The 8,725-nt window shown below is 62.4% G+C and overlaps 3 protein-coding genes across 3 annotated transcripts; all 3 read left to right on the plus strand.

The window, feature by feature from the left end:
* Positions 1 to 880: 880 nt before the first annotated feature.
* On the plus strand, positions 881 to 2,662 carry ODF3B (outer dense fiber of sperm tails 3B). Its single transcript, XM_037160442.2, has 6 exons — positions 881 to 1,141; positions 1,326 to 1,529; positions 1,775 to 1,879; positions 2,020 to 2,141; positions 2,274 to 2,414; positions 2,573 to 2,662. The coding sequence occupies exons 1-6, from the start codon at positions 1,033 to 1,035 to the stop codon at positions 2,660 to 2,662; spliced, it is 771 nt and encodes a 256-aa protein (XP_037016337.1). The 5' UTR covers positions 881 to 1,032.
* A 439-nt stretch (positions 2,663 to 3,101) lies between these two features.
* TYMP (thymidine phosphorylase) lies at positions 3,102 to 6,469 on the plus strand. Its single transcript, XM_053661875.1, is given in 12 exon segments — positions 3,102 to 3,273; positions 3,476 to 3,678; positions 4,078 to 4,176; positions 4,606 to 4,644; positions 4,646 to 4,739; positions 5,069 to 5,187; positions 5,631 to 5,793; positions 5,876 to 6,106; positions 6,199 to 6,247; positions 6,249 to 6,313; positions 6,316 to 6,408; positions 6,411 to 6,469. Coding segments are annotated over 12 exon segments (1,386 nt in total).
* A 1,007-nt stretch (positions 6,470 to 7,476) lies between these two features.
* LOC119060212 (protein SCO2 homolog, mitochondrial) lies at positions 7,477 to 8,630 on the plus strand. Its single transcript, XM_053661545.1, has 2 exons — positions 7,477 to 7,545; positions 7,792 to 8,630. The coding sequence occupies exons 1-2, from the start codon at positions 7,532 to 7,534 to the stop codon at positions 8,615 to 8,617; spliced, it is 840 nt and encodes a 279-aa protein (XP_053517520.1). The 5' UTR covers positions 7,477 to 7,531; the 3' UTR covers positions 8,618 to 8,630.
* Positions 8,631 to 8,725: the final 95 nt, after the last annotated feature.

Consider the following 8,725-nt stretch of genomic DNA (forward strand, 5'->3'; position numbering starts at 1 on the left):
ATTTGGCTCTGTCCTGTAGAGTTGGGCAAAAAGGTATCAACCTTTGCAGTTTTATGTATAGTTTGAAACTCCATCTTTGAATTTCTCTTTGATCCAGGGTTGTTGTGGGGTTTTTAAAGGGAATTTGCTAATTTCCAACTAGTTACGTTTGCTTTTTTTTTTTTTAACATTTGCTTAGGATTGTTATCAAATCACGTGTCCTCGTATACCTCTTTATTCCACGTGTGTAAGATTCGCTACCCATACCTGGCCCACTCCATGATTTTTTGCAAATATTCCATGGAATTAAATAGATGCAAAGTTCTCTCCCTACACATAGCAAACTGTGCATGCCGTTTGTATTGTTCGTGTTTATTCTCTTACCTGTTTTCTGTCTATACATCTGTCCACTTATGGAATGGTGGGTGCGTTGAAATCTGGGGAGGCGTCCTGTCAGCCGCTCCCAGTCTGGAGCCAACGCCAGGCTCCAAGGCCCAGAGGCCCAGGGTGGAGGTGCGAGGGCGGGGTGGGGGTGGGCGGAGCCGGGGCGGCCAGTCCGGTTGCCAGGAGGCGGGAGGGACACAATGGGGTCTGGGAGCTGGGCCAGGCGGGGCGGGAATCCGGGTGCCCCGCTGGCCTCAGGAGCAGGTTAGTGCATCGGCTTCAAGGGGGCACGGCCTCCGGGCCCCAGGCTTCCAATGCGCCCCCCACCCTGCAGTACCTTCACCCGGTGCCCTCAAGATGTCCCACGCCCCCAGAACCCTGGGGGACTCCCTTCCCCTGGAGCTTAGTCCAGACTTGGCGCGGGTCCACGCCCCTTTACTGAACTCAGTCAGTTTGGGGGAAGGGGGTGGGAGGGGGCTCTGGAGTTCTGCCCTTGCCCCGCGCCCGCAGAGCCGGGAAAGCTCGCGTTTGTTTTCCCGGCTCCTGGGATACGGCGGAGCCCCGCCCCCAAGTGGGACCACGAAGGGCGTCCCCTGCGAGTTTGGGGAGAGGGGCCGGGCCGCCACCTTCTGTCCACAGGTGCTGCAGGCCGTGAGCACCTGACGCACCATGGGCTCGGACGTCTGGGTCGGTCCTTGGCGGCCTCACCGGCCGCGAGGCCCCATCGCGGCGCTGCACAGCGGCCCGGGGCCCAAATACAAGCTGCCTTCCAACACGGGTACCAGTGCCACGCGGGGCTGTGCGGGGTGGGGGTGGGGAGGAAGGAGCTAGTGGGGCCAGTGCCTTGAGGGGGGCCTCCATACCCCAGGCGGGAGAGCGGGAGGTCAATCTGGGCGGACGGGTAGGGGGCTGTGCGGGGTTGAGAGCGGCAGGGCCCAGGGTGATGCTGAAACACCCCGCAGGCTACACCCTGCACGATCCGTCGCGGACGCGCGCCCCCGCCTTCACCTTTGGCCTGCGCCTCCCCACGCAGCAGACCTCGTGTGGACCCGGGCCCAGCCACCTGGTGCCTGCGCGCATGACCATGCGCGGCCGCGACTGCACCCCGGCCTACTCCATCCACGGCCGCCCACGCCAGGCAGCGCCCAGCCTCACTCCCGGACCGGGTCAGGACCCCTGGGACCCCAGCCTCCCCAGTGCCCAGGAGGCTGACCTTGAAACTCCCCACCTGACCCTCAAACTCAACCTTTGGTACCCCAACACTCCAAAATCGGCTCCCCTAGGTCGGGTCTCCACAGAATTTCAAGCCTCGCCACGTCTTGACAAATCGTAGCTTGGTTTCCCCTAATGATTGGGGCCTAAGCCCAGAACCCCAGCCCGGCCCCGCCTACACCCCTGGTTCACCCCACAGCCAGGTACTTCCCGGAGCGAGCGGGGAACGCGACCTACCCCAGCGCGCCCCGGCACACCATCGCCTCCAGAAACTGGGGCATCCACATGGACCAGCACACCCCAGGTGAGGCCGCGGAGGTTCCAGCCCCGAGGCCCTTCCCACCCCGGCCCAGAGCCGCTCTCCGCTCAGCACTCCCAGAGGCAGGGAGACCCTGGCCCGTCTGCAAAGGCGAACCCCCCCCACCCCCCGCTGGCTGCTTCCAGGTCCAGGGACCTACACGGTGCCCTCGCTCCTGGGTCCGCGCGTCATTGGTAAAGCCTCGGCCCCAATTTACTCCATCTACGGCCGCAGCGCAGTGGGCAGTGTCTTCGAGGACCTCAGCAAGGTGAAGGAGGGGCTACGGCCCGGTGCAGAGTTGGGGCCTGCCGGTCTGACCGCGGAGAGCCAGGAAAGGGCGGGGGCCAGGGGACGGCGGAGAATGGAGGTCGGACCCAGCGCCCCTTCTGCACCCCTACAGACCCCAGGTCCGTGTGCCTACCACGTGGTGAGCCCCGGGATCTACAAGTCTCGGGCCCCTCAGTTCACGATGCTGGCGCGGACCTCACTCCCCAAAGACAGCAGCCTGAACCCCGGGCCCGCAGACTACAATGTGGATCAGGTGATCTGGGTTCAGGGACAGGGTCAGGGTCAGATGCTGGGGAATGAGGGTCCGGGCTCAGGATGGAGGGTCTGAGGCCCAAAGTTCGGGAACGGGGGTCCCAGCGTGGAGCCGCAAAGGTGGGTGCGCCAGGTCAGCAAAGTCTCCTGGGTCCACAGCACCGGAAATCTGGCGGTTGGACCTTCGGGATCCGGCACTCGGACTATCTGGCCCGTACCGTGCCCGATGTACCCAACAGGGATGACTGACGGGCCGACGGGCGCGGTGCCGCAAACATCTGCTTAAAGCTTCCGGAGCCAGACTTGAGTCCGAGTCTCTGTGCCAGCGTCGAGCTCCGCAGCCGCGGGAGTGGGGAGAGGTGGGCGGGCACCGCTCGGAATGGGCGGAGCGTAACTGGAAGGACCTGAAAGTCCCAGAAGTCTCGCAGACCACCTGCTAGGGTAGGTGATCCTTGGACAACCCAGGCAGGAAGGCCGAGAGCTGCAGTTCAGGACGGGTACCGGCCGGGGTCCATTTATGAGGCTGAAGTGGTAGCCAGGCACGAAGACACGCACAGACACAGTACAGGGGGAGGGGGAACAGGAAAAAAATGGGAACGGCGTGGGGACAAGTGCTCCAGGCCCCACTGTCAGAGGCAGAGCGGCAGCAGAGTCCAGCTGCGTCTCGCACCCTGGCAGGCCTGGAGCGATGGCAACCCCAGGGACCTCAGAACCCCCAGCACCCACCCCAGCGGGTGATCTCTCCGGGGAGGGCCCCAGAGCCGCCCCCCCTCCCGATATACCTCCAGAGCCCAAGCAGCTCCTGGAGCTGATCTGCCTGAAGCGAGATGGAGGCCACCTGAGTGGGGGAGACATAAAGGGTTTGTGCACGCTGTGGTGGACGGGAGCTCGCGGGCATGCAAATAGGTGTGTGGGGCCTGCCGGCCACTCCTGACTCCAAACCAGAGCCTCACTTCCTGCCCTGAACTCCCCATAGCAACCCGGCACTGCCACTGCCCCAGGACAATCCATCACCGTAAGAATGCCCCTTCACGCTGCCTACCCTCTGTACCCCATGCCCAGGGGCCACGCTCATGGGCACCCGACTGCAAGGCATGGATCTGGAGGAGACTGTGGCGCTGACCCAGGCCCTGGCCAACTCTGGGGGGAAGCCGGAGTGGCCAGAGACCTGGCGCCAGCAGCTCGTGGACAAACACTCCACAGGGGGAGTGGGCGACAAGGTCAGCCTGGTCCCGGCACCTGTCCGGGCTGCCTGTAGCTGCAAGGTGAGGAGACGCCGCTCCAGACCAAACGCTCTGACCTCAAAGAAGCCAGCAGCTCCCAACCTCTAATTTGGTGCAGACAGAGCCCCGAAAGGCAGAGCCCGGGCTCCTTGCCCCCCACCCCAGGACAGAACTTGGTTCCCCTTCCCATCAGCCCCCATAACAGGACCAAGTTATTTTGCACCCCTTCCCCTTCAGTACCTCAGAAAGAACTCCCAAGAGAAAAGCTTGATTCTCCTCTCACAGTGCCCCCCCCATCCCAAACCAGGACAATTATTTTCTATTCCTTCCCCACCAGCTGAACACCCACTACCACCCTTATTTAAATTCTTAACTCCTGAAGTCCTAACCAGGGAAGGTAAGGGAGCGACTGCAGGTGTATTCAGTGCCCCTGTCCCGCAGGTTCCTGTGATCAGCAGACATGGTTTGGGGCACATAGGGGGCACCTTGGGTAAACTAGAGTCTATTCCTGGATTCACTGTCATCCAGAGCCCCAAACAGGTACATGTAGGCACTGATTGGTTATTGACCTAGGCTATTGATGGAAACATTAACCAGGATCACTAAAGGATCACTGATAGATTATTAATCAGGGTAACTAACAAGGACATTAACCAAAGTTATTCATGGGTCATTGGGTTTTGGTTAAGGTCATCAGTGGGGCTTTGATTGGAGTAATTAATAGGGACTTGTTCAAAGTCACTGATAGGCCTCTGAAGGATCATTAATGGGCCATAGGACATTGATCAATATCCCTGATGGGTTGAGCCAATCATTAATGAGGACTTACCAGGATTGTTCATAAATCACTGGTCATGGTTTTGCACATTTGTCAAGGTTGCTCGTGAGCCCTTGACTGGGGTTAGTGGCAGGGTCCTCGATCAGAGGTCGTGACCGTCACTGGGCGTCCTGATGGAAGGGGTCTACCAGATGCGAGGCCTGCTGGAGAGAGTGGGCTGCTGTGTTGTGTGGGGGTCAGAGCAAGAAGCTGCTTCCTGCGGATGGAGTCCTATATGAAGCCAGAGATGTGACAGCAACTGCTGACAGCCTGCCCCTCGTCACAGGTGACCGGACCCTACAATCCTGGGTCCACCTTCTGCATGTGAAAAGTCCCTGACCCCTGATGGGACAGTACAGGGTGTTCCCACCAGGGGTCTGCCAGGCCTCCCCCAGCCCCAGGGTTAGTGTCCTCCCCCCATCACAGGATGTCTGCCCACCAGCGCAAGAGGGAGACCTGGCTGATGCACAATGGTCCAGCACTGGGGCCCATCACAAGGGACTTGACCCTCAGAGTTCAGGGTCCCTGACTCCTCCCGACAGGTTGCCCTGAGGCGGAACACCTCCAGGAAGCTCCAGGCTGCCCTTTATCCCCAGACCCCTCTGCCTCTCCCAGCCTCCATCCTCAGCAAAAAGGTGGTGCAGAGCCTGTCTGCTCTGGTGGGGGACGTGAGGTTCGGAGGGGCTGCCATCTTCCCTGGCCGGACGGAGGCCCGGGAACTGGCAAGAGCACTGGTGAGCAGCTGTGCCCACAAGCCCTGTGTTGCCTCTCTGATGGGCAACCTCCTCCTGTGGGCTGGGCCACCCCTTCATAACCCCAGCAGTCTTCTCCCTGTGTACTTCTCAGTCCACCTCCACTCAGCGGCCCCGAGCCATCCTGGCCTCTGCCGGACCTGGCTTCCACGCTGCCAGTCTGTCCTTCACCACCCTCCCCGACTCAGTGGCCTTACCCAAGCAAGGCTCACCTGGCCTCAGGTCTGGAGAACCTGCCATGGCTCTCCGCCCCAGGCCAGGTACAAGGTATTCCTGACCCCAACACCCAAAGCCTTCTGTGACCCCCTCACTCCTCGGGACCTGGCAAGCAAGGGTGCAGCACCAGCTGGAGTTTGATAGCACACAGGCTACAAGAGGCCCCACAGAACACTGGGCAGGGGCCACACTGAACCGTGCCTCCGCAGGTTGCTGTAGGGTCAGGCCTGGGGCTTCACGTTGCAGCGGCTCTGACAGCTATGGACAACCCCCTGGGCCGTAGTGTAGGCCACACCCTGGAGGTGGAGGAGGCTCTGCTTTGCTTGGACGGCGCCTGGCCACCAGACCTGCGGGACCTGGTAACTAAGCTCGGTGAGTGAACACGTAAGAGGTGTGGAGATCTGGGTTACAAAACCACTCCCGCTGCACCCTTAGGTGTTGTGAGATGTGGCAGGGGGCGCCCTGCTCTGGCTTAGCGGATGGGCGGAGGCCCAGGAGGAGCGTGCTGCCCTGGTGGTTGCGACGCTGCACCACGGCTCAGCCAGGGACCATTTCGAGCGAATGCTAGAGATGTAGGGTGTGGACCCGGGCCTGGCCCGAGCTCAATGTTCCGGAACCCCTGCGCAGCGCCGGCAGCTGCTACTCCGCGCCTGGAAGAAAGAGGAGCTACTCGCGCCCGTCTACGGTAAGCTCCCGAAGACCCCCGCCCCGGTCCCTCTGTTCCTAAGTCCCTGGCCCTGCCCCGCCCGCCCATGCCACCGAGCCCTCTCCCCGCAGGCACTGTGGAAGTCATCCGGGCCCTGCCGCTGGCACGAGTGGTGCACGAGTGGAGCCGGGCGCAGCCGTGCCGGAGAGCCGCTTCGACTCGGGGTGGGCGCTGGGCGCCGAGCTGCTGGTCGGCTTGGGGAGTGCACCTGGATAATCCAGCGCTCAGCGGCTCGCAGCGCAGCGCCCACCAGGAGGCGCTCGTGCTCTCGGACCTCGAGCCCTCGGTGCCCCCTCGCCCTACGCTGAGCTCATTTTGCCGCCGACTAAAGTGCAGGAATAAAGCCCGAGAACCGCAAAGCAGTTTCCGTGCCTGACACTCAGCAGGGAGGGGACTGGAAGGCGGGAACCGCCTGTGAAAGGCCAGCTCAGAGTGACGGGGCGGGGCGGAGTGGGTCCGTTAGGGGCGGGGCTACCGAGGCCCCACCCAGGCACGTGACTTCGGCGGGCCCTACCACTGCTCACACTGCCCACTGCAATTCAGATTGCGCGTGCGCAGCCTGTTGACGCGTGCGCACTGGTGTTGAGCACGGCGACCTGGTAGATCCTTGCTCGGCTACCGTCCCTGAAAGAGCGGGGCCGCGCGCTCAACCCGGTGTTCCGTGACTGGAGGCCCCCCCCGACTCCAGACAGCCTGAGGTGCGTGCCCTGGGAAGACCCAGAGTGCAGAGGATGGAGGGGTGGGCGGGCGCGCGCCTGGGGCGTGCTCGGTGTGTGACCGCTGCTGAGCAGACAGAGGCGCGTTCCGGGAGGGTGCCCGGGAAGCGTCCGCAGGTGCGTTCGCTTGCCAGGCCCACCTCGAGCACTGCCTGGAGCCCATCTCCTGAAGGAGGAAGCGGGCACAGAGAAGGGACGTGCCCAAGGTCACGGGTCCAGAGCCCGAACCAAAAACAATGGGAGTAGGGGTGGAGGCCCCGCCCTTAGGGTCCTCTACAGCAGCCGAACTGGTGAGAGGGTACTCAGACCTCTACCCTCAGGCACGGAGGTCACCGAAGCAGCGGCGGGGCATGGGCTGCCATCGGAAACCTGGGTGTGAGGGTGGGTTTCGTGGCAAGTGGAGACCTTGTTTCCCCGCCCGCGTGAGCGCGAGAAAGAAGGTTCAGCCTGGGCGGCCCGAGGGATGGTTCAGCGTGGGTGGGGCACCAACTGACTGCTCTGTGGGCAGACTGGGGAGGGGGCCAAAGGCCGCGGCTGAAGTGGTCTCTGACGTGGAAGGCAGAGGAGTCGGTCTTTGAGGATTGAAGCCAGACTCGCCAGCCTCAGCTCTGACATGAGATTTATTGCAGATACACGTGCTCAGGAATCTGGGGAGGCCGTGCACGTGGGATGCTTTCCATCAGCTCAGATGCTACAACACAGGTGAGTGTCGGGGTCTGGAGCTGCGGGGGCTGACAGGGGCAGGCCGCGGAGGGATAGGCATGGACCTGATGACGCCTAAGCAGGAGTTTGAGGCTTCAGAGGTGAAGTGGTTCAGGGCTCAGCCCAGCACTGAGTGGTCAGTCAGGGACGCTGTGAGCCTCAGTGTGGGGTGGTCTCTGGAGTGATGGGGGACGACCCAGAAGGCCAAGACACCTTCGGGTTCCTGACAGGTTGGCTCTTCTCCAGGAGCATCAGGCCCGTGCTGCTGCTGGTTTGGACACCCAAGGTTCCACATGGGTGCTCTCAGCTCAAGCCCCCAGCCCTCCCTAGGACCCCTGGAGGCAAGGCCTTCCACGTGAGGTGCCAGCTGTTGTCAAGGCAGGGTCCCTCAGAGGCAGGCAGGGCAGGCAGGCCCCAGGGCCCCAGGCTGCAAACCAGGCTGCTGGTCACAGCCTTGTTTGGGGCGGGCCTGGGTGGGGGCTGGCTGGCCCTGAGAACTGAGAAGGAGAAGCGGCGGCAGCAACAGCGGACAGAGGCCCTGCGGCAGGCCGCCGTGGGCCAGGGCGACTTCAGCCTGCTGGACCACCGGGGCCAGGCCCGATGCAAAGCCGACTTCCGGGGCCAGTGGGTGCTGATGTACTTTGGCTTCACTCACTGTCCCGACATCTGCCCTGATGAGCTGGAGAAGTTGGTTCAGGTGGTGCAGCAGCTAGAGGCCGAGCCCGGCCTGCCCCCTGTGCAGCCCATCTTCATCACCGTGGACCCCGAGCGGGACGACGTTGCAGCCATGGCCCGCTACGTGCAGGACTTCCACCCACGGCTGCTGGGCCTGACAGGCTCCTCGGAACAGGTCGCCCAGGTCAGCCGCAGCTTCCGTGTGTACTACAGCGCTGGCCCCAAGGACGAGGACCAGGACTACATTGTGGACCACTCCATTGCCATCTACCTGCTTAGCCCTGACGGCCTCTTCACAGACTACTACGGCCGGACCCGCTCTGCTGAGCAGATTGTTGACAGTGTTCGGCGCCACATGGCTGCCTTCCGCAGCATCCTGCCTGAGCCGGGTCAATAAAGGGTGTGGTGGAGCTGTGTGTGCGCATGAGCTGTACCAGCTGCACTCGGAGGCTGCAACACAAGAGGGGCCTGGCTGCTGGTGGGGATCCTGTAGGTGGGCAGCTGT

Source organism: Artibeus jamaicensis, unplaced genomic scaffold (genome assembly GCF_021234435.1).
Source record: "Artibeus jamaicensis isolate MK-2021 breed Jamaican fruit bat unplaced genomic scaffold, CSHL_Jam_final contig_233, whole genome shotgun sequence".
NCBI lineage: Eukaryota > Metazoa > Chordata > Mammalia > Chiroptera > Phyllostomidae > Artibeus > Artibeus jamaicensis.

Excerpts from the sequence above, each read along its gene's own strand:
- ODF3B (XM_037160442.2), top strand. The coding sequence starts at position 1,033 with ATGGGCTCGGACGTCTGGGTCGGTCCTTGGCGGCCTCACCGGCCGCGA. Across the intron at positions 1,880-2,019 it reads CATGGACCAGCACACCCCAG|GTCCAGGGACCTACACGGTG; the intron begins GTGAGGCCGCGG and ends GGCTGCTTCCAG. Across the intron at positions 2,415-2,572 it reads CAGACTACAATGTGGATCAG|CACCGGAAATCTGGCGGTTG; the intron begins GTGATCTGGGTT and ends CTGGGTCCACAG.